The sequence below is a fragment of the Typopeltis vanoorti genome, chromosome 3, assembly GCF_054136105.1.
Source record: "Typopeltis vanoorti isolate ZY-2024b chromosome 3, IOZ_Tvanoo_1.0, whole genome shotgun sequence".
Taxonomy (NCBI): Eukaryota; Metazoa; Arthropoda; class Arachnida; order Uropygi; family Thelyphonidae; genus Typopeltis; species Typopeltis vanoorti.
The window spans coordinates 167827108-167853403 of NC_143551.1; the positions used below are offsets into that span (position 1 = coordinate 167827108).

General features: G+C 35.9%; 1 protein-coding gene across 1 annotated transcript in view; it reads left to right on the forward strand.

Moving 5' to 3' along the window:
- The window catches only part of LOC150108732 (disco-interacting protein 2-like), a 936780-nt gene that overhangs the window by 706327 nt on the left and 204157 nt on the right, over nt 1-26296 (forward strand). The window contains exon 29 of the mRNA XM_090416186.1: nt 4452-4584. Within this exon, the coding sequence (XP_090272312.1) occupies nt 4452-4584 (133 nt within the window). The remainder of the gene's footprint in view (nt 1-4451; nt 4585-26296) is intronic.

Below are 26296 nucleotides of genomic sequence, written 5' to 3' on the forward strand. Positions count from 1 at the left end.
TGCCTCATCAATTTCCTGGAGTACAGTTCCACCAATGTAGTAATCTGCTGCTAATCTTTTCACCCCAAAATGTATAACCTTACATTTTGCCACATTAAATTGACATCCATTCACCTTAGCCCAGACCTCCAATGTATCCAAATCATCTTGCAAAATTTTGACGTCATCTGCATTCACTATTGCCCTACCCAACTTTGCATCATCCGCAAACAAATGAACTGTTCCTCTCAGATCCTTTCCTATATCATTAATGAACAAATTGAAAAGTAATGGTCTAAGAACAGATCCTTGTGGCATACCACTAGTCATAGGCCGTCTTGTGGATTCTACTCCTGAATAAACCACTCTCTGATATCTCTCTGTCAATCACCCTCCTATCCATCTCACCAACCCTATATCCATCCCCATATGCTGCAATTTACTGATTAGAATTCCATGTGGTATCCTGTCAAAGGCCTTAGCAAGATCCAGTAGAATCACTATAAACCCTTTACCCTTATCCAGTTCAGCCGTCACTGTGTTATAATACGTGAGCAAGTTACTGAGGCATGACCTACCCTTCACAAAACCATGCTGTCCCCGATACAGTATCCCATTTTCTTCTATCCAATCTTGTATTTTCCTCTTGACTATTTTCTCCAAGACCTTGATAATGATTCCTGTTATGCTGATTGGCCGGTAATTTTCAACAGCAGCCTTGGAACCACCTTTATGCAGTGGAACTATTTTCCACTCTTTCCACCCCCTTGGGACTGACCCCGACCTGAGGCTCAAATTAAACAAAATGGTCAAGGGCACTGACAATTCTTTAGCCACTTCACGTATGACACGAGCTGGTATACCATCCAATCCCACAGATGTATTGACATTGAGGTTCTGTAATAGACTAGTTATCTCTACTTCATTCATCACAATTCCAATATAAGCTGTTGGTTCTTCCATTCCTGCAATGTCACCAGCTGGATGATATACTCTTGCAAAGTGCTCGCTCAGTAATTACACTATATTGACTGATTCGGTTACCTCCCTACCCTCAGCATTTTTTAAGATCATTCTACCATGAACATTTTTCCTTTTACTTGCAACATATTGAAAAAACTTTGGGATTCTCTTTAGCCTACATGTCCAATTTTCTCTCGTAATCCGCTTTTGCTTTTCTTACCAGCCTTGTTACCATCCTGGCCTGAGCTTTATACTGTTCCTGCGCCTGCTGGTCACCTTTCTCCTTAAATTACCTCCACAATTGTTTCTTTTTTTGCAGCTCAAGCTTAATAGTGTTATTCATCTATTTAACCCCTGCTTGATTTATTATTCGGACTCTTGGTATACAGTCAGCCATTACCTCCTGCAAACACTCCTTAACCACCTCCCATGCACTATCAACATACAGCCCTTGCAGTTTTACATGCCATGGCACTGAACCAAGCACACACCTAAGCTTGTCATACTTACCAGCCTTTTAATTCTACATGTACCCTGTCTTAATTGTAAATTCCACACCTTTAGCCACCTCCCAAGTCATGACCTTATGGTCACTCTCACCAATTGGTGGCAACATGGTCATGTTCGTTACAGCCACATTCTCAGTTACAATTACTAGGTCAAGCACTCTCTGCACCCTGGTATTTTCCACTACATGCTGCCGCAGATAGTTGTCCCTTAATAACTGCATAAAATCCAATTCCTTCCTCCCATGTGCCCTCTCCTCTTTCCAGTCAATGTTACCATAATTGAAATCACCCATAATAATTACCCTTCTTCCACTCATTTCTTCTATTTGCCTATGCATACTATCCCCACCATCGATTCCATCACCTGGTCTATAGCAGCACCCAATTGTATATTTTGTTCTGCTAGATTCTATCTCACACCAAACAGCCTCAAATGTGCTCTTTTCTCTATCCTGTATTTCAACTTCTATACTCCTTGGCTGCAACTCATCAGCTATCATCAATAACACTCCTCCCCTCTTTTTATTCACCCTGTCACTCCTGAACACGCTATACCAGTCGCATTCAATCCCGCTAGCTTTATCATCTTCTGTCAGCCATGTTTCACTAATACCAACAACCTGTGGTCTGGAAGTGCCGACCAAGGCCAAAAATTCTTCCTTCTTGTTCCTAATACTCCTGGCATTAGTGTACCTGAATTGCAGAAGCCCATTTGTCCCATCCCTACTTTGATGCCTTATACTAACTATCCCATTCTGATTTGCTGTCCTTCGTACTCGCTCGGGCATAATATACTCATTCATACACTCAACTGCCTCCCTAAAGTCTGCATATCCACCCCCCCTTAATAAATCTAGTTTCCCTGAGTCTGTACATCCACTTCCACATCATTCATCAACACTTTTTCAAGCCTCCGTACACCAACTCCATTCAAATGTAACCCATCCATCTTATATAAGTCCTTTCGCCCATCGAACTCATTCCACACATCCACAAATTCCACACCACTCTCCATGCATAATCCACGCATACAGTCATTGGCAATTATGGCCCTCCTCCTAAACACTTCACTGTCACACCGCGGTAAAATACTCACTATCCTAACTCTCTCACTCTTCTCTTTTGCTACTTCAAGTAATTCCCTCACATCCTCTATCATTTCCATTTTGTCCTCTTTCAAATCATTTGTTCCTGCCACGATTATCATCTCTTTCACCCTCTGTTTTTGCACTCGAATAGATTTGCTGACGTTCTTTATGTTCGCACCCTGCTGGTAAGACTTTGTAAAACTCTCAACTATCACACCTCTTAATAGCGAATCCCCATACAGCACTCGCTCCTTCATTTTATTGCCGTTTACGGACATTCTATTATTTGTCGTCACAGACTTACGCCGGTTATTAGTCGGTACGTTCAGCACACATTTTTCCATACGCTCCAGTTGCCTTTTCGCTCTATGTATTGCACCGTTCAAACGCGCGATTTCACTACTCGCATTTATCTCGCCATTTTCATTATCAATCAAATCATCCATTCGTTCTGTATTTCTACCTTCATTTACACTTTCAACGACGCTCTCACACCTTTCTGGCACTACCACGCAATTCTCTATCACTCCGCCATTTTCTACATTCTGACTATCATTAACGATATCACTCTCGCCACCCGAAACACGCTTGAGATCCTCATTCTCCTTACACTTTCTGCACATATTAATTCCACTATCACCCTCTAACCAGACTCCCACCGCTCTTCGCAAAGCATACATCTCACAGACAGCACATTGCATAAATTCGTTTACATCAAAACTTTTAAACAAACATGGTGACCTGGCCGCCATTTTTTTCTTTATCAGTGCCATATGTACGCTATCTTGTCTTAAAAATAATACTTAAAATAACAGAAAACACACAAAAATTGCACAGACACACCAAGAAACAAAAAGCAAACAATACTACTTAAAATTCTAGTAAAATTGCCAAAGTTAACACAAAATACTACTAATCTTTTCAGGAGCTCTCAAAAGCCGACGATCAAATCAGTGCGACACCAAGCGGAATCCCATGAAACATGTTACTGGAATTTTGTTAACAGTGTGACAGATAAAGTTAATGAGGGATGATTTTGCAAATTTTTTACACTTATTCTAAGGAAATTAATTTGAATCTACTGTAGCATTTATTGCTTTTATTAATAAAATTAACAGTTTTGAGTTTACACATGTTAATGATAAAATTACAGTTTTTGAGGTTAATTCTATTCATGACATTCATTGCTGCTGTAAATTAACTGTACTTTATTTAATGATAAATAAAGTACAGTTGAAACTAAACTTAACAAAAGGGAAATTATGTACTTTTAACAGCATAGAAAGCTCTTAAAATGTACCAGATTGTAACTTAGTATGATGTTAGTGGATCATTTTTGAACTTTAAAAAAAAAAAAAAATCAGAACCTACCTGAAAGTGCTTCCTTTAATTTAATTGATATAAATGAACATCATCTCTCTCTGAAGCAATAGAACAAGCCCAAAATTAATAAATCTGTCATTTCTGTAATAAGGGATTATGCATGTGTGTAACAAAAATTGAAAATAATTTAATGTTGTTTAATCGGATTTTTATTTTGATATAATCCCACATACTTTGGATATAACAAATTTTTGGAATACCTGATTTTTTAAAATATCTTGAAACAAGCTGCTACACTGAAGTTGATTGTATTTGAATCATTGAAGAAATATTGCCTTTGGCACATTTCTAATTTTATAGATATGATAAATGGCTATGCTACAGTCTGTGTGATGCCTATTTTTGAGATGAGGACTTGATATATCAGGTTGAATGTTGGATCAAATGCTTCAGTGCTCATGGCATATATTGAGAAGGTTCAGAGCCTCAAATGTTTATTTGCACTGAACTTTTATTTCTTGTTTAACTTTATTTTGGAATAGACTTTTTACCTTTATAATTATTTTCTTCTTACATTTTTTATATGCAGACTCCATTAGGGGGCATACACTTGTCTGAAACTAAGAGGAGATTTTTGGAGGGCAGCCTTCATCCTGCCAATGTTCTTATGTGCCCACACACATGTGTAACAAATTTACCAAAACCCAGAGAAGTCCATCCTGGTATGCAAATTTTGGTTAATTTTCTTTTAAGCTGAAATATATTTTGAGTCATTATATGAAAGTTTACTGACTTATTGCATCAACTAAAAGAAGCAAACACTTCATTATCAATAAAGTTTACAGACTTTTTCCCTCCAGTTAATTGAGTATTCTCAGAATTAAAGTATTTATATTGTAATCACACAGGGATGCAGAATGCACATTTCCATCCTTACTTCTGCACATAATGCAGAAGTAAGGAAGGATGGAAAATATTCAAGATGGCATCTGAATGCTGACTGCACCTTCTGAGTGCAATCATGAAGGCAACTTTTTTTTCTTTGGAACATGACCCCCATCCCCCCAAATTTTTTTAACATTTTCATAATTTGTCATTCTATGCCATAAACAGAACAGAACTATGGTTGCAGTTGCAGTCAGGACATTAGAACATTAAATTGAATATTTTTCACCTTTAGTGATTTCATAATTGTCTCTTTTTTCTTCTTCTTTCTTCTTCTTCTTTTTTTTTTTTTGTAACATATTTTTGTTGCTGTAAACTTAGAATTCGTTGATAACTGGAGATGAATATTGCTAATAAAATGCTTGCTTATATATGCCACCATTCAAGTACTACATTTTACACTGCATACTACAGGATTTTGTGGCATGTTTGCATCCCAGCAGTTAGAGATATGCAACAGGTAAGAGATTGGGAAGTGCATGTCTGCATAAAGTAAACGAGGCTTGACAACATTGATATTAGCATTGATTTTAAGCAGCCACAGTAGTAGTGTGTCAGAATTGAGTGAATGGTGGTAGAGAGAGAGAGAGAGCGAGATGAGTAGTGTGATCAAAGGTAAGGAAGATGAGTGACATGTGGAAATGATTGTAGTAGATTTAGAAAATGTGACAATTGGGTAGGTGAATGTTGAGGGAGAGTAGGTTGCTTGGAGGAAGAGAGAGACTTAAAGAAGTGGAACATGAAAAATGAGTTCAGAAGCATGAAAGAAGAGATTAAGATTGGCTTGATTAAATAGGTGCAAAGAGCATGCCAAATGGACTCCTGATCAGTGGAAAAGAGTACTTTTTTTCTGACAAGAAAAATTTAAACCTGCAGGGTGCCAACAGCAGACAGACAGTTCAAAGATGATTGAGAAAAATTCAACCCTGTCTGGTGTCAACACTCAAATTCTCAGCTAGTTAGATGATCTGGGACTGCATGTTGTATGATGGTGTTGGTTGCTTGCATTTTACGAAAGGTTCAGTGAATGTGCAAGTATACCAGAAAATTTTAGAAAAGAATTGTTGTCTAGTTTCAGAGATCACTTTACTGTAACGACAAACTGCATCTTTCAAGATGACTCTGCCCCTTGTCATAGGACAAAAAGTGTAAGTAATGCTATTATAATCCTAAAATGTACTATACAAATTGAGTTTAGTACTTAAAAAAATCTAAAGTTTTTGTTGCAGGTTAATAAGTGGCTCAATGAACACTCGATTCAGTGACTACCATAGCCAGAAAACAGCCCAGATCTCAACCCCATTGAGAATTTGTGGTACCAAATGGAGACTGAAATACACAAGAAGTCTAAAACACTTTGGGAGCTCTGAGAAGCCATTATAAGGGTATGGAACTATGCGTTGACAGCTGCATCCATCAGAAAATTAATTTTGCCAATATTCCAAACTGTAATAAAGGCAGAAACCCACAAAGTGCTTAACAGCAAAATTCATTTTTGAAATTATGGATTCTACAACTGTGTTAAAATAACTCTTTTTATTATCCCGATGTTTTGATCTTCATATCAAGATCATCATCTGGAGCATACATAAATATACAAGACACGCTGCATTACATTTCAAACCATAAGCTAGAGAAATGATGATTTGATCGGTAGTCACATGCTACTCACTGGCATGACCTCTAGTGGAAAAAGAAAAAGAAAATTACATTCCAGTAACAGTGATGTCCTATTTCTATTATTACAATTGTTATTTTTGATTAAAAAAAAAAATATATATATATATATATATATATATATATTCATAAATTACAACATTAATAAACATTCTTTCTTATAGATTTTTTCTTTAACAGTGATGTCCTATTTTTTAGTATTAAAGTTGTTATTTTAGATTTAGGATCATGGATTTTCTACAGTCCTGTTTATAGTTGTTCTTAGAGAGGAAGGATTCGTGGGATGAATATATGCCTTCCATATGCATGGGATTTTTAGACCATCATTATTGTGTAGATTGGGATGGTTGATAATGATCTCACAAGCTTCCTTAAATTTGCGTTCATACCATGTTTTGGTGTGATCTAGACAACTAGTGCTTTTCCAGTCAATTCTATGTAAAGTGTTCAGGGAATGATCAGAAAGGCCAGCTTCACCATAGTTATTATATTTGATGTGTCGTTTATGTTTTTTTTTTGTCTGATCTGAATTGTGCGTCCTGTTTCTCCTATGTATGGTATGTTGCAGGTGCAGTAAATACGGTATACTCCAGGGTGGACCAGCAGAGGGAACGGATCTTTGGATGAGTTGAGTAAGCTTTTTAATTTTGTAGGAGGTTTAAAGGTGGGTGGCTTTGAGGTTGTATTTTTGTAGTACTCTGTTTATTTTTTCTGATGTCCCTTTAATGTGGGGAATGGAAATATAGTTTTACTGTAGTCTGGTTTGTTTTTGTTTTTTATTGAGGTCTTGTAGAGAATTTTGTTTATAGTGTTTGGCTGTATCAATTTTTTTGAAAAGTATTGCTGATCATTTTAAATTCGTTTTTCAGTGCCTGTTCACTGGAGCAGATCTTCAAAGCCCTGTTTTTTAGGGTATTGATGACACCTAGTTTTTGTGTTGGGTGGTGGTACGAGTTTATTTGTGCATATTGACCAGTATGTGTCAGTTTCTAGTAAACAGTGAAGGAAAGATTGCCCGAGGGAAGACGTGTGACAAGTGTATCTAGAAATGGCAGTGTGTTATGTTTTTCAGTGTCAATTGTGAACTGTATACGTTTGTGTTGCTTGTTTAGGTGGCTAAAGATTGTGTCTAGTGTCTGGCAGACATGAGACCAGATCACGAAAACATTGTCAACGTATCTAAGCCAGACTTTGGGTTTTAAAGGGAAGGAACCTAAAGCAAGTTGTTCAAAATGTTCCATATAGAAGTTAGCAATCGGGGGGGGGATAATGGTGAGCCCATGGCTGTGCCTTCTTTTTGTAGGTAGAAAGCATTTTGCCATACAAAATAACCAGAACGTAATACATGCGCAATACATGAACATAATACATGAGCACCGTGATATCTGGAGGAAATTTGTTCTGTGAAAGAAGAATTGTCATTGATTGGGACATTCGTAAAGTGGGCAAAGACGTCGAAACTGACTAAAAGAAATTAAAAATTAAAAGAAAGGATACTTAACAGCAAAAAGTTAATTTTTAGCTTTGAATGTTAGCAAAACTGTGTGGTTGAAGTAAATTTTGATACTGGTATTTGTTTTTCCAGTGAAAATATACTGTCCACTCCATTTTGAAATATTTGTCAAGTTTGTTGTCATTTCCTAATTATGTCACATCTTGCAAAAATGAGCCAATTATTAATCAAACATAAAAATGTTATATTTATTACCACTTCATTATTTGTGACAATTATTGTATTATTATCCCTTTTCAAATGGGCATTCAAATTTAATTACCAAAAAAACATCTACAGGATGTGATACAGTTTCTATGAACATGAGTGTATAATAAAGTAACGAGTGGTTGATGATGTAAAGGCGAACGGCATATATACTGTGATTTTGTTGGATTTTACAAAGGCATTTGACAGGTTACCATATGATAATCTGATATTGAAGCTTTTGCATATGAGTTTGGCTGTCAGGTTAGTGAATTGAATTGGGGATTGACTGTCTAGTAAATATTCTTCAGGGCAGTATTAGGATCTGTATTTTATAACCTTTGCATCAGTGAATGTAAAGGTTATTATAAAATGATATCAGTATAATTGTCAATGGATTGCAAGTAGATATTCAGTTGTTTGCCTATGATATGCAGCTGGGTAGGATTATTAGTAATAGTGCTGATGTGGTATCCTTTCAGGAGGAGTTGAATAAGCTGGACAGATAAATGAGTGTGTCAGTTTAATGCAAGGTCTTGAAGTTTTGGATCTCGATGGGAAGCTGCATACCTCTGTTAGAGGAACTGTACTAGAGGAAGTAAAGGAGGCAAGGAACCTTCGGTGATGATTAATAGTAACATGAAGTTAAGGAGCCATATCACAAAGGGGGTGAAGATAACCAATTTAATAAATTTAATCTGATTAATAAATAAATAAACCCAATGATTAGAGGAAAGTTTTGCTACAATATTGAGAAGGACCAGCAGAGATCGAAGAATTGTGTGGTTCTATTATATAAAGCCTTGATCAGACCTCATCTGGATTTTGGTGCTCAGATTTGGTCACTGGAATTTTAAGGGGATGCATTAACCTTGAAGAGGATGCAATGATGGATAATAAAAATGATATCAGGACTGTACAACATTCAATATGAGGATAGGCTGAATAATTGCAGACTGCAGAGTTTGGTCAGTAGAAGGAAAGGTGATATGATCGAGACATTTAAACTGTTGAGTGGTAATTACAGTTTTCACTGGGAGATCTTTCATATGGTAGATCAAGAGTAAGGAGCAAGCATAAGGGATTGCATGGAGGGGGTTGGTGTGTGGAATGCATTGCCTGATGGTTTAGTGAGAGCACAAACCGTGAGTGAGTTCAAAGAATGGTATGATAGACGCTATGTTGTTTATGATGTGCCTCCATGATGAGTCTTAACTAATTAATAAGCTGTTAAATTTTCAATGTAATATATATATAACATAGGTAATCTGTTATGAAATGTTAGACATCCTTAATGGAGACCACATATGGCAGATTAATTTGAAAGCAAGTTGTCAATAGAAAGCTGATAATAATATTTACTTAACCTTCCTACTACCCAATGTGGATGAAATGCTCAGACTACCTTAGAATTTTTCAAGGATCAAAACGTGAGCAGCTCTGCCTTTTATCATGCAAATTACCCTCTTTCACCATCAATCCATTAACTGCGATTGTAAGCCATTAACAGATTAACTGTAATGGAGCTACCTTTATGTCCACTTGATTTAAAGTAGACTGTTTTACTTGGAATTTCCTTTATCAGAAATGTTCCTTCATTATTTTACTTTTGCTTGTTTGTTTCAGTGGTTAAAAAAACAAATTTCATGTATATGAAAATAAAATAAATAAATTATCTATTCTGAAGTGTGACAAGCTTTAGCAATAAATTTATGTACTAGTGGTAAATTTGCCATATTTTATTTTTCATATCAGTATAATGATACAAGATAATTTATCAGTTATAATAAAATATGGCAGAAACTATTTTTGTGCTGTTTTCAACTGCTTGCATTCAAGTGAAATTCATTGTTACATATTTATAAATGATAGTGTTTTCAAATAACATTTATTGAAATAAATATAGTTGAATTTTTTTCTTGCAAGATATTATTATATTAATCATTATGCTTCAGATAAGTGTTTTTGATAAGTGTTTTTCAATTTTTTATGATGTTAAATTACATTACTCACTTTCCGATTCTGAGAGTTTTTTAATATCAAAAATTTATAATGAATCATATTTATGTTGAATTTCAATTGCTTTCGACTATAACTTAAAATTGCAACAGATCCAATGCTGCAAAAAGTAGTGTTTGCTGAAATAATTTCAGCAAACACTACTTTTTGCTAATGTTATGACAATGAATCAAACAGAATATGAAGATAAAATACACATTCTTTTACAATATCAGTCTACACACAAGATCATAGATCATGATCCTACCCACTAACTCACAAAAGAATACAGTTCGTTAATTATGAAGAAAGTAACTTCCTAGTCTGAAGAAACTGAAAAACCTCGAGCCTTTTCATGTAAAGCCACCCCAGAATGTATGGAACACCAAAAATTCACGAAGAAGATACATCCCTATGCCCAATTGTGGATGGTATAAACAGTCCTACATACAAAGTTGCTAACAGTGTGACTAGATTACTAGTCCCCTCCCCTTCTTCTCACTGGTAATTCTTCCACATTTTCAAAAAATTTGTGTTCACCTAAAAAGTACCGTTTTGCCAGCCTATAAGATGCACTCCCTCTTTTGTACACATTTTTGAGGAAAAAAATCTTTTATCACTGAATATTATAATGAATTTACAGTATTTCAAATATAAAGTAATAAGTAGGCCTACTTTCAATAATTACCTAATCTAACTAGGAAAAAGTACCCACCTTTTAATCTTCTTCATCAAAACAAAGAAATTTATCGTAGGTTATGTTTACTGTGAGTTGCTTTTTTTAGATCCTCTTCCCGATTCCATGAAGTTCTTATCATTTTCTCAGTTGGGAGTGGCCCGAAATGTCTATCTGCAGCTCTGTTGACATGTTCTTTAGCATATCACACATAGCTTGTATGCAATATTATAGCAATGCCGACGTTTTTCAGCCATAATTTGGCAAGACATTTAGTAAAAATTTAACGGCAGAAATTTACCATTCTCAACAACCACAACAACAATTGGAAAGTTTAAACGAACAGGAACACAGCTGTGATCGTCGCTGACAGCACATGTTCATCCACTAAACTGTACATAACTGAAATGCTCTCACACACTGCAAGGAAGCAAGAAAGAAATTGCATAACTCGGAACAGAGAAAATTTCCACAAATAAAAGTAATAAAAAACTGAGTATCGGCGTATAAGACGCACCCTGTTTTTCAGACCTATTTTCAAAGAAAAATAGTGCATCTTATCGCCGACAGATACGTTATATTACAAGGCTATATTTTAAAAAGTTCAGACATAATGATTAATTTCTATATTATTCAAAAAATGTGTTCACCTAAAAAGTATATTACAACTATATTTTAATTATGAAGAAAGTAACTTCCTAGTCTGAAGAAACTGTGAAGAACCTCAAGCCTTTTCATGTAAAGCCACCCCAGAATGTATGGAACACCAAAAATTCACGAAGAAGATACATCCCTATGCCCAATTGTGGATGGTATATTGATTCATTTCTATATTACTCCACTATTAAATGAGATCCTTGATTTGTTACATTTCTCTCCAAACATATTTGAATTATCGAAATTTACAGTAGTTGCTGATTATTTCACATGGAAAGGAAAAATATACAAACAACTAGATGGGATAGCCATGGAGCTCCACCTTTCCCCCCTTTAGCCAGTTTCTGCATCGAACACTTAGTGAACCAAGTTATCAGTATGGCCAGTCTCAAACCAATGGTTTGGCTGCACTGTGTTGAAGATGTGTTTGCTATTTGGCTACATTATCCAAACACTTGCATCCTCAGCTTCTAAGAAACTAGGATTTCTATTTTGCTCAAGATGTTACTTCACTCCTGAATAACTGTGTTAACCTTATACAAATTACAGATCTGCTCAGCCATTGCATACTGCTCTCACATATGGGGTGGGACCCCAAAAAAGTTCCCTCAAAATGCTTGACTCAATACAGAGGAGAGCAGTCAGACTTATTAATGACCCATCTCTTAGCAACTCACTCCCCCCACTTTCGCACAGATGATTGGTCTCTGCACTATGTGTATTTACAAATATTTCTGTGAAAAATGTTCATCTGAAATAACATCAATATTTTCCTCACTTATTACTAAGCTCGTTGGAACATGCAGCTGCTACTCAAATATCCCTTCCCAGTGCACCTTGAAATCCACAGAACAAGTTTCTTCTCCTCCTCCTTCATCCCTGCAACTGCTGTACTATGGAACAGTCTTCCTCACTGTTGTGTTCCCCAAGGAATACAATATACAGTCATTTAAATCAAATGTGAATAAGTATATTCTTTCCCAACCCACTACCCATATATGGTACTAATGTACTATAGGGTTGATCAACCAACCTCTCGTGTATGGGCTCAACATAAAAAAAACAAACATTGGATACATTTTTAATGCATTTAAATAGCCAACACCACTTCACAATGGAACAGGAATCTAATGGTTGTTACACACTTTCTAAATGGTTCATTATCTTTTTCTGTTTATAGAAAACCTATACATACTTGAAGATATTTGCACAACAATCACACCATCACATAGCTTAACAGTATAGTATCCTAAAAACACTAATTCACAGAGCCAAAGCTATCTGTTCTGATTATAATGCTCTTATCACTGAACTCACTTACCTGTGCTCCACTTTTTTTAAGTAGGAGCTTTAAAAAAATTCCCTAAATCTCAACAAGTATGGCTGTATCAGTTTACCAGATATCTGGGAAACAGCCATTTCAAGATTCAAATTAATACTTGTTAACTCTATCTACAATTGTTGGTGACAGCTAGGACTTTAGTTCCTTGTATTGTCTTACAATATTAAACTGGTCTGCATTCCACTCACCAGCCACTCTCCATGCAGAGAATATGTTCCTCTCTCTCTTTCTCTCTCTCTCTCTCTCTTTTGCACACACACTCTCCATTGATAGTTTTCAGGATAGGCTCTTGTTCCATTCTTGTTTCCCCATACTTCATGAAAAAATCCTCTGCATTAATCTGGTAACATTCCCTCATTGATGTGTATGTGTCAGTATTATCCCCTATTCTTCTAATCACAAGGCTCTGCAAATTTCATTTCCTCAACCAGTCTTCATATCCTGTGTCCCATAGACCTGACACCACATCATGAATCTTCTTAGATCCTCTCTAAGATATCCTCATCCCCCTTGAAACCCAGGAGACCAGATTTGTGTACAATAGTCCATATGCACTCTGAACAAGGTATTATTTATACAAGCAGGTTGTCAAGGTTCTCGTTATCATTGCCATAATCTCTTGTGATGTTTCCACAATTTTAGCAGCATGATCCTAAATTTCAAGTTTCCAGCAGTTTATTTATAGTTCTTAAAATAATAATAAAAAAAAAAAAAAAAATATATATATATATAACATGAAAAGAAAAAAAAAAGGAAATACAAGAAGGAATTGTGTATGATTAGTCACAATGAAAACACGGCCGCGCGGTTAGCCTAGTGGCGGCTTTGCGCTTCGCAACCATATGCCTGGGGAAGGAGTGTCCCAGGTTCAATTCCGAAGATGTGAGGAACTTGGGGGTCTTCCTCAGGCATAGCAGCCAAGTTAGCTGGTCTTGGGCACGGACAGTAGGGTTTTTTCTGCCAGTTTATCTGGCATTTTTCATCCCGCAAGCAGGCAAACCGGCCCCGTGAACATACGCCTCTACAGCCAAAAATATATCTCTCCCAGTGGCAGACTAGGCAACAGGTCGGTTGGGAGTGGTACTAACAAGTAGTCGCATCTAAGTAACACACGGACCCTGCATAGGAAGCGGGAATAATGCTTAGTGAAAGAAAGAAAGTCACAATGAAAACACTAAATTTATTTTATGTGGGTTCTCCCCCCCCCTTTTCTCTCCCATCCCTTAAGATGGATTGAGCCTTCCCAATGAAGGATTAGAACGTATTTTATGACTGTAGATCTGTGTGTGTTCCCGAGGCCGGTTTGCATGTTCTGGGGGATGAAAAGCATGGGTTTCCGGGTGAAGAAACCCCTACCTCCGTATGAGACTGGCTAACTCACTTTTAGTCAAAAGAGACCAAATAAAGGTTCCTCATCTCTTGGACGGGAATTGAACCCAGGCCTTTCCAACCAAAGGGCTTCATCTATAGCGGCTAAACTATGGAGGCTCAAAATAGTAAATGCAAACAGAAATGTTATTATTATAATATGGGTATTTCCATGGAGTCAAGAAGACTCATTGTAGGAGACTAACCTTTATACTCACAATACCTGTCATATCACTCTCTTAGCTCATTCAGGGTACTCACTGTAGGAGTACTCACAACTACTTCTATCAATTCATTGATATAAGTAGTTGTGAGTACTCAAAATATCTAGTCCACACACCCTTACTAATATACTTTTATACAATGAAATCAAATTCTTTCTCTTCCTCTCTCTCATCACATATTGATAAATTTCTTTTGTATTGGCCTTATGGAATCTCTTTAGTAACTCACAAATTTCTATCTTCAGAATAAGGATTTTTGTCATAAGGATATATTGCTGGATAGTAATGCTAATTTTATTGAAGTAATCAAGCTGTTTGTTGGAAAGCATTCCATTAAGGAGAAAGAATTCCTTCCCCTTAAACTAAACTCTTATTTCCCTTTTGAAATGCTCTCAACCAGTCGCTTGTGACCTCAATCCAGAAACTCATCAATAAAAATAAACTACTTTTAGCTATTAACTGCTTAGAAACTGGTAGATAGCATGTTCCTCTTACACCATCACCAAGACTGAAGATATTCCTTCATGTTAGGTATAAGGTAAAGATCCTTAGTTAGACTTAGGCTATTTGATTTATCAGTAAAAATTGATGTATGATCGATTTTGGTGATTTGTAGGATGAAAAACATGAGTTCCTTTCAGAGATAACACATTATCTGACTGTGCCAAAGATCGACTAACTTTCAAATCACTCAGAAAACTTTAAAAAAAAAAAAAAGAAAAAGAAAAAAAAAAGTATCTCTAGTTGATGATAGAATCAAATCCATAATAGGCTTTATTTTTTTTTTCTTACAGACTGAACAGCACAGAATCTTATATCTCGAGGGTTCACAGACTTTTTTGGTGACTTGTGCTTTTTATATTGATAGCATACACGAGAGGTTGGTTGATCAACATATAGTACATCAGTACGTGAATCAGCAGAGAGATGGGAAAGGAGAAAATTGTTATTATTTTCCTATCCTAACCTCCATGGGATCATAACTCATTATAGAAGGTAACAGCTAGACAACACAGTTTATCATATTGTTACTTAAATTCCTCCACTTTTACCACCCTCTCAGGCAATTATTCCATCCTCCTACCACTTTCCACACAAAAAAAATCTTAGTTCGTGCCACTTTACTTGCTATTTCCTCTAGCAAATTCCCTGGATGGCCCCCTTGTCTTTGTTCATTTCTCTCATTCTGCCATATGAAAAATCTCCCCAGTCAGTGTCAATTCAATTCATCTTTCATCAAGTTCAATGTCAAAATCATATCTCCTGTTCATCTTCTATCCACCAGACTCTCCATGTCTTCAGTCTTCCTCATAACCAACATTGTATAATCAAGGTTATTTCATCCCCCTTCAAATCTTGGTGACCAGATGTGAGTGCAGAAATCCATACATCATTACCCTTTTAATTGATCACTCTGTCCTCAATATTGTAGCAGTTTTCCAAGTTGTCTTCTTGCAATATGTCCTCTGAACTTCAAATTTCTATTGATAATCACTCCAAGATTCCTTGTATCCTGCACTTTTTCCATTATAACTCTACTGATTGAGTATGGAACATCCCATCTGTGGATCCCCAATTTCAAAACCTTATATTTAGTTGCATTAAACTGACATTCAAATTCGCTTTTAGTGCCAAAACATCCGCACTATTGCTAATAACATTCTTGAGCTTCACATCATCTGCAAACAACTGAATATCTCCTTGCAGTCCAGTGACAATATCATTGGCATAAAGATTGAACAGTAAGTCTCAGTATACTGATCCCTGTGGAGCTCCACTTGTAACCTTTCTTCTCCCTGATACCCCCCCCCCTCTCATATAAAACTCTCTGTAATCTGTCAGAAAGCCAGTTACCAATCCAATCCACTAACCTGATTTCCATACCCATATGTTGCAACTTAAAAACCAACTTGTCATATTGCACAAATGCCTTTGCGAAATTCAAAAAAAATTACAGTGTATGCCTTACCCTCATCCATTGCTCTTGTTACTCTTGTAAAAGGTAAATGGTTACTAGATCAATAATGCCCCTTAACAGTTCCATGCAGGCCTACATAAATAATATTACTCATCTGCCCAATTCCATATATGAGTTCTTACCAATTTCTCCTAAATCTTAACAACTATAGAAGAAATACAAACTGGCCTATAGTTTAATGTCTTGTCATCTATTTTCTTGATGGAAATGAGCAATTTTGAATACAGTTGGAGTTGGGTTATGAAAAAGTAGATGCTTCTCAGTCTAAAGATTCCTTGGTTCCAGAATGATTAATTGCCTCTTACTGGATTTTTTGATGCAGGAAATTTGTTTATGTTTTGCAGATTCTTGATAACTTACGACATTCTTAGTTTATGCACTGTTAAAAAAAAAATCGCCATTTAGTCTTGTGCCTTTTTCCAGTTTAGTTTTGTCTTTTTTTTCTTCATTCTCTTCTTCAGTATCTCCTTTTTTATCGTCTCCTGTTATTGACAGATTGATAACTCAAGAAAATATACTCCCTTTAGGAAATAAAAGGTGTTAGTAGATTTATTATTTTTTATGTTTTTAACTTATGAAAATTTATTATTTTTATTTATTTATTATTTATGACAATCAACACTTCACGCAACTCCATTTAACTTTGTGCAGTATGAGTATTATAATCATGCTGTATTCATTTGTCAGGTGGGTTGCTAATGATGCCAGATAACAATGCTTTGGCGGCATTTTATCTTCATTAATGTACTGTACTAGAGCAACTCTTATCTTCATTTTTGTTTTCTCAAAAGCCTTCAAATTCTTATAAAACTAACAATGCCAGTGTGAGACAAATTCTGTTTGATGCATGCTCTAACATGGCTCTAACATGACCCTCCAGTAATTGTGCATGAAATTAATGAAACATTTCTTACTGAAGTGCATGTGCAATGACAAAGAATAGGCCTGCATTTAAACTACATTGAATTTCTTAAGCAAATTACAGAATAGTTTATAAAAGAAAAATATTTTTCAGCCAAATAATGGCAAAAGAAAGATAATCCATGTTATTTATTTTCAACGGTATTGATGACAACGCAGAATGATAAGAAAATATTTATTAACTTATTTGTTGATATTTCACTGGTATTATATCCAGCATCTTCAGAGTACAAAAACAGTTTGTCACAATATACGAAACAACAACAATTTGATATAACAGTGGGGCTAGTTTAAATATGTAACAGACAACACAAAGAACTAAAGTCCTAATTAGACACCATCTATGTTAAAAAAAGAGAGAAAACAAATATTAATTAGATCTTAAAATGACTGTTTCCCAGATTTTTGGTAAATTTCTACAGCCATACTTGTTGAGGTTTGCAGTATGTTTTAAAGCTTTTGTTGATTCCAAAAATGATCTCTCTGACTTATAATGACTTGTCTCTTTTACTTTTGTTTTCTTCCAATTGATCCTGTGTGAAGTGGTATCCAAGGCATGGTTTGCTAGACCCCACTTGCCATATCAATAGTGCTGGATGTATTTTTTATGTTCACCAAGACAGATGTCATATTTTTTGTTTTATGTTCACCAAGGCAGATGTCAACAGTTCTTCGTGTCTGTCTGTAGTAAGCCCAGTCGTTGTGTGTTGTCATCAATACTGTTATACCAAATTGTTGTTTTGCATACTGTGACAAACTGTTTTTGTGCTCTGAAGAGGCTGAATATAACATCAGCAAATAAGTTAATAAATATTATTTTCTAATCATTCTGTGTTGTCATCAATACTGTTGAAAATAAATAGCATGTACTGTGAACACATAAGCCTTTCCAGACATTTAAGAAAGGCAATCCAGAACTAAATTTTGGTCAATTTAAAAAAAAATAATATAAACTGTTTAGACATGGAGACAAACACTGTCGAAATAGCTTGCACCCCATTACTCCCACCTCTGACCCTTTCCCATCAATCCTTCCTCTTCCCCAAAAAATAGTTTCTATTTCAGATCCTTCTTTCATCCCCTCCCAAAAACGCTCTCTACCCACTCTTAATAATAATGATATTATATATATAAAAAACCCGGGTTTTTCAAATAATTCTCCCACATTGCTTTACCCTCACTTTTCCAAAACCCTCTTCCTTTAACAGCAGATGAATGCATATTGTCAGGATAAGGAGACAGCCGACAACATCCAAAAAGGTATGTCCGAATTTTCCTCCTATATTATGCTTCATATATCTGTCTTTACAACACATCAGTAATGCCCTAAGATTTGAGTAAAAAGCCAATTTATAAAAAGGGGCACTCCTAAATAAAAGTAGGCTATATAGCCATAAAAATAATAAACTTTTTTTTTTGTGCAGCTTGCACTTTATGTATCAAACTGATGCTTGTTTGTTTTTTCCTTTTTTAATTTTTATTAATTCTTTGTTTTAATAACTTTTAAATATTAACTAATTTATCTAAGAACGTATTTTCATAAGCCAAAATAATTAACACAATTACAATTAAACATTTTCAGAGGTATTAATTGAACTTTTATTTAACTACAACTGTCAGTTCAAACATAACCAATTAACTTTTTCTAAAGCATTTTTAAAACAAAGGACTAAATTAAGAGGTTATATCAGTTTGATGATGTTAAGGAAGTGAGATGTACCACTAAATTACTGCTAAAAAAAAGAAACTTCTGCTGTTGTTGTAATCAAGTTTATTGCCACATTTTATACATTCTTGTTCTTTTGTTCTTTCATAATTTTATTGTGCAAAATTAGTTTTAATTTTAACAGGTTAATGTCTAGAATATTGTTGCATGGGCATCTCCATGGAGTCCAAAGACTCATTATGGGAGTCCTGAACTATCCACACAGTATCTGTTGCTTGAACTCACTGACAGACAAAGTACTCGCAGCTGACTCTGCAACTCATTCCACTCATTCACTACTCTCCAAGCAAAGAATCTAGTCCTCACATCCTTGCTAATAACATCCTTACTCAATTTCCAGGGATAATCCTTGTTCTGCTACTTCTATCCAGTTGGTGAAATATTTCTTTGGCATCAATCCCATAAAATCCTTTAAGTAACCTAAATGTTTCTTTAATGTCCCCTCTTTTTCTATTGGCTTTTGCAACCCAGTACATTAGGGGTCTTCAACCTTTCAGACAGTGCGGGCCGCATTAAAAATTTCAATGAAGCCTGCAGGCCACTAAGCTATACTACGGTATTTAGAATTGTAAGATGCTTTCCAGATTCACAAGAAATGCTGTGCATTTGATACTTTACATGAAATCCTATAAAAATAAACAAACTCAGCCTTAAGAGCATAGGTATGAGTCGGGTTCATGATAAGTAAATACAGTCAATACTTGAAAAAAGATAATTTAATGAAGAAAACATTAATTTTTTACAATGTCAATGGGAAACTTGGCAATGCTTTTCCTTGACCAGCTTGTCGATGTTGACATCAATCTTGGAAATCGCTATGCGCAAAGTATTCTCGAGATGTTGGTCCGTAATCTGAGTTCTTGTCTTGGACTTCACATGCTTCATTCTGGAGAAGAACTGCTCACATAAGTATGTGCTTCTTAACAAAGTGCACATCTTTAAAGCATGCTGGTGAAGATTAGGGAATGCATCCTCAGAAATGTAGTCTTTGTAAAATGTAATCGAGGGCACATTGAATAATTTTTTCTCTCAAACAAGAGTTGTTTTGGAGTTCAAGCAGCTCCATTTGTACTGAGCCTGGCATTTTGGTAGCATTGACACTGAATGGCATTGAAAATAAGTCTAAAGACTGTTGGTTATGAAAATCACTAAATCTCTCTTCAAACTCACTTCGCAACATGGCTAATTTTGTAGCATACTCATCAAGATATGAACAGATGGACTCAGCGAGAAGCTGCAAATGAGTTAAGTCTTTTTTTTGCGAGTTGTGCCTCCCAAAGTTTGAGCTTGGCCACAAATGCTTTGATGTGATCAAACAGAGTGTGCACCAGTTGATCTTTTGGATTGTAGGTGCGTATTTAGGTCATTCATATGCAATGAGATGTCGGTCATAAAGGCACAGTCTGTCATCCACTTCAGATCATTGAATTCCGCAATCAGCTTCCCCTTGGTTTGCATGAACTGCTGTATTTCGCTCCTTAAGTCAAAGACTCTTTTAAGAGCTCAACCAATGCACATCACTATAATAAACCACATTGGCATGATCTGCTTCGCACTCTTGGGTCAAAACTCTTTCAATCCTCTTGCCCTAATAATGTTGATGCCAGTCACAATAACTTTCATGACATTCTCAAATCCAATAGTTTTTGTGCACAAATTCTCTTGGTGGATTAAACAGCGGTAATGGACGAAATCTTTTCCCTCTAGTTTTGGTTCTTTTTGTAACAGCGCAACAAACCTTTCGTTCTTTCCCACCATAGCAGGGGCACCATCAGTTACCACACCCTCAAGGTTGGTTAAGCTGAGGTCAAAGCTGGAGCATTTTCTTGGTGGCTTCAAAAATATCAGTGCCTTTCGTCGTTCCCTTCATAGGTACAAGCTCTAGCAGTTCTGTCACATTGAATTGTTGATCAATGCCACGGACAAAGATAGCCAGTTGTGCTGTATCTTTCACATCTGTGCTCTCATCTAAAGCAAGTGAATATGACATAAATTTAGACGACTGTTTTTTTTAAAGTTCCTTCAATGTCATTGGCAAGTTCTTCGACACATCATGCTACAGTCATCCCAGACAAACTCGATTTTTTAAACACTTCCTTATTATTTGGGCACAGAATATCCCCAGCAGCGATGAGACACTCTTTCACAAACTAGCCGTCCAAGAATAGGCTTTTGATTTTTTAGCAGTTTTTTCCACAATTACATAACTTACTTTGATGCACCCTTCGCTCTCTTCCATCTGCCTTTTAAACATACCCTGCGCATTTTAAATCAATTTGGAGATGGTTCACTTTGTCCACATGAAGCTGCCCTTGAAGGTGATCGAAATTGGACGCATGCTTTGTCTCATAGTGTTGTTTTATATTGTATTGTTTTGATACTGGCACTGACTCACGACAAATTAAACACACTGGCTTATCGTCGATCGGCACATAAAAAGTACGAATTGGTCCATTTTTCATTAAAAACTCGACAAGAATCACTTGATTTATGCTTTTTACTTGTAGATGCCATAGTGATGGAAGATGAACCCAAACAATGATCCAAAATGGCCGTGTAACGGTTATTATCCACTGAATATGTCTCACACTAATGAAAAAAGTCTGGCAATATAAAACCACAATGGGCTATGGCTGACACAACGAACCTGCGTGCGCTTATACATGAATATTACACTGTTCACAACTGACTGACTGACTGTTGATGAGATCCTCTTGTATTTATATGAAAATAACTAAGTATCGAAAACCTTCGAGATGTATCTGGAAGGCACTAGACAGTGTACTCGAACGAACTACTGCTTCAGCCATCTACTTGCAATGTTAGTACTAGTACTTAAGTACCGCTTAGTGCTAGTAGATGGCTGAAGAAGCATGTCTATTTAATATTTATTTTTATAGGATTTTATGTAAAGTATCAAATGCACAGCGTTCCTTGTGAATCTGGAAAGCATCCTACAATTCTAAATATCGCAGTGTCATCATCATCAAATTCCTGCCATGTACCCTCAAGAGGTGTATAGGATATGATAGTACTACGTGAAAAATTTACATCATTACCAAATTCCTATCTACAATTTTCCTCCAAACCAGTCTGTTACTTGTCAAGACCCCAACGTTATCAGATCTTATATTACTATCGTCTAAGGCACTTTGTACTGTATCAATCCACCTATATCTTGGTCTTCCTCTGGGTCGTTTTCCTGCCAACCTGGCAGAGAATACTTGTTTTGCTAATCTTTCCTCTCCCATTCTATTTAAACGACCATACCACCTGTGATTATCTCTGCTAACGCATTCCTGGATGTTGACAATGTCAAGTTCTTTCCTAATATCCTCGTTTTTAATATGATATTGCCATTGATGCCATCTCTTCACACCTCTAATCTTTCTTAGGACTCTTATATCTGCAGTCTCTAGTCTTTGGTCAAGTGTTTTACTTCTGACCCAGCGCTCAGATCAATAAGTTAAAACTGGTTTGAACACGGTCTTGTACACAGCTAATTTAGTGTTCCGACTAATTTCTCTCTTATTCCATATGAATTTATTCACTTGTCTTCCTACCATACCAGCTTTGTTGATTCTGTTGTCTATTTCCATATTTAATTTTCCATCTTCACTAAAAATCATGCCTAAGCAGCAGAAATGTTTTACTTGTTCCACAGGTTCTCCTTTCATAATGCAATTGATATTTTCAACGATTCTGCCTATTTTCATTGTCTTTGTCTTTTTATTGCTCACCTTCATACCATATCTGTTACAACAGTTAATCAATTTAGTCAGGAAATCTTGCAGACTTGTAGCAGATTTATTTAGAAGTATAACATCATCCACATAAAGCAAAGAATAATATTTTTTATTATTAAATGAAAAATAATTTGATTGAAATTATTTTTTATTCAATCGCGTTTTAATGTTAAGTAGTTATTTTTTCAAAATGGCTGGTGGACCACGGCAAAGAGCTCTGCAGTCTACCTGTGGCCCACTGACACCATGCGTTGAAGACCCCTGCACTACATCCTTATCCCCCCCCCCCAAGAAACCCGGGTGACAAGACCCGAGTACAGTAATCCAGATGTGAATGTATGAAAGCCTTACGAAGAGGAAAATTAACATCTTTATTTCTGATTGTTCATGTGTCTTTGATAACTGTGTAATCCTATGATCTACCATGGCAACTTAGTAGTATGCCCTCTAAACTTCAGCTCTCCATCTACTAGCGCTCCCTAATCCCATGTCACATCTATTTTCTGAGTACAGTTCCATCAGTGTGTTATGCAGCTCGTAATTGATTTATATCCAAATTCTTAACTTTCCATTTTTTTCTTGCATTAAACTTATACCTGTTATTTTTACATATACTGATGGCACCTACTTAAATCATCCTACATGTTCTACACATTACCTTGATTAACTATTAACCTACCCAATTTTGCATCATTAGCAAACAACTGAATATTGCCCTTCAAATGATTTCTTATATCATTTATGTATAAATTATACAGTGGTTCAAATGCAGAGATTTTGAAACAGTCCTCTAAAATTGAGTAGTACAGAATCTGATATGTTTATCCTTTCCTTCGTGCTTACACAGTGATCAGAATTCATCATAAAAATGTTTGTGTGATATTTATGTTTATGAAAGTTTAAACAGATTAATAATTTTTAAAAAATTAAAGATTTTAATAAAATTAAAAATGGGACAAGCAATATTAAATACAGAGAATTATTTTTTTGTAATACAGAATTTCTTCTAAGGAACAACATGTACTTTTTTTATGTATATAAGTATAAAATATGGTTAGTATTTATTTATTTTTTTTTTTTTCCCTCTGGATCTCTAAGAAGTCACTAGACTCATAATGCAATACTCATTTTAGATAATACAGTCTTATACCACTCCTTAAATTCATTCATCATCTACACATTTGCCATCCTATCAGTCAATGAATTCCATGGTCTAACCACCTTCCAGGCAAACGAAAAAAAAAACACTTCTCACTCTCTTACACTCACCATCAAATTCCAGATGCCTCTTCTTATTCTTCCCCTTTTTCAACTATATGAAAAATCTATCCACTGTAAATATCTCGCAACAGTTTAAATGTCTCAGTCAACCTAACTCTGTATTTAGCATACCCTCAGTATCTCCTCATAACTAGCATTATAAAGTCCTATCTTTTGTTATCCACCTCTGCATCCACTACAACTTTAATTTATCCTCTACAAATCCAGGTGACTAGATCTGTGTATAATAATCTAGATGTGGTCTGATCAGAGCTTTATACAATGGAATCACCAATCTTTTATCTCTACTGGTGAAAGTCCTACTTAGTATTACAGCAGTCCTTTGGATTATCTTCACCACCCTTGATATATGTCTCCTAAAGTTGAAGTTTTTATCAACTATCACCCTAGGATCCCTTGTGTCATATACTTTCTCTGGTATGGGTCCACAATAGAGTATGCTACCTCCCATTGGTGGATCCGAAATTTTAAGACCTTACATTTAGTCGCATTAAATTTACATCCCCCTTCATTTTTCCCATTTGTCCATCTATTTAAATTCTCCTGAAATGCTACCACAGTGGCACTATTACTAATAGTTCTGCCAATCTCACATCATCTGCAAATAAGTAATTGCTAGATTGCAAATATCTCAGTACTGATCCGAGTGGAACTCGGATCAGTACTAAGTTCCACTTGGTACTAACTCATGACTATCCTTTTCTTGATACTGCTGCTTCATACAACTCTTTTGATATCTATCAGATAGCCAATTTCCAATTCGATTCACTAACCCGTTACATTACCCATAGGTTGCATCTTAAATATTGATATATCATATGGAACCCTATCAAAGCCTTTGGGAGAAGGGGGAAAAAAAAAGTAGTTTATGCTTTCCCTCAATGGGAAAAGCATAAACTACTCGTCACTTTATTAGGCAAGTAAGTTACCGAAACTTACTGCTGATCTTCACCTAACGTAACATAATGCAGAACTTGAGAGCCGTTCGGATGGGATAGGAACCACTGATAGTGAGTGAGCAGGAGATACATGAGGAATCGAGTAAATTTGATATATTGTCTTGAAGGAATGTTCCAAGGAGTTAACAACCGCTTTAACTTATCTTTTTAACATGCCTTAGATTGGCCTAAGTTCCAAAGGAGTGGATAGAGGGCAAAATTGTTCTACTTCATAAAAGGGGTGATAAGACTAAGACTTTGAATTACAGGCCAATCTGCTTTTGTCCAAACACTTGTGGTCAAGGTGTTGAAGAAACTAGTGATGACAAGGATTCAGAACTGAATTGACAGCAGCAGAATTCTCTTTAATGGACAGCATAGGTATGCTAAAGGAAGATCATGTTTTGGCAGTCTGCTTACTTATAACAATGTGATGAATACATTGGACAAGGGAGATGTTTGTACAGTAGTTTATTTAAAATTTTCAAAGGCTTTTGATAAATTGCCACATCACAAGCTACTAGTTGAATTGGAACAGATGGGGTTGGATAGTAGATTAGTGTGTTGGATTGGAGATTGGCTGTCTGATAAGTGTCAACAGATTGTATATGGGGTGTGATCTCCCAGATGAGGAGTGTCACTAGTGGTTTGTGTCAGGAGTCTGTTTTGGGGCCAATAGTGTTTAATTTGTATGTAAATGACATTAGAAGGGGGCTTAAATGGTGATATGCAGTTGTTTGCAGAGGATATAAAGTTGGGGAGAGCTATAGGGTTAGAACAGATGTTGTAGCCTTGCAAGAGGACTTGAATAGACTGAATGGGAAAGTGTGTGAGGATATCGGCTTAATGTAGCAAAGTATAAGGTTTTAAAATTTGGGAAGCAAAGATGGAATGAAAAGTATAGGATTGGTGAGGATATCTTAGAGAAGGTGATGAAACTTCTGGGAGTGATGGTGGATAGGGACTTGAAATTTCATGGACAATTTTGCTAAAATTGAGGACAACACAATGGATTGTGTGAATGATGTGGAGAACACAGACATATAGAAGTAAGAATGTTATGATTCCATTGTACAAAGCTTTGATTAGACCATATATGGATTACTGTGCATATATTTTTTGTCTGGTTTTCAAAAGGATGATAAGTTGCTGGAAGGGTTCAGAGATGATTCATTAAGGAGATTTTTCTCTAAAGAAGATATTGTAGCAGTATCCCATTCCAGTTGCAGTTTGTGGCAAAAACTTGAAGTAAGACGAC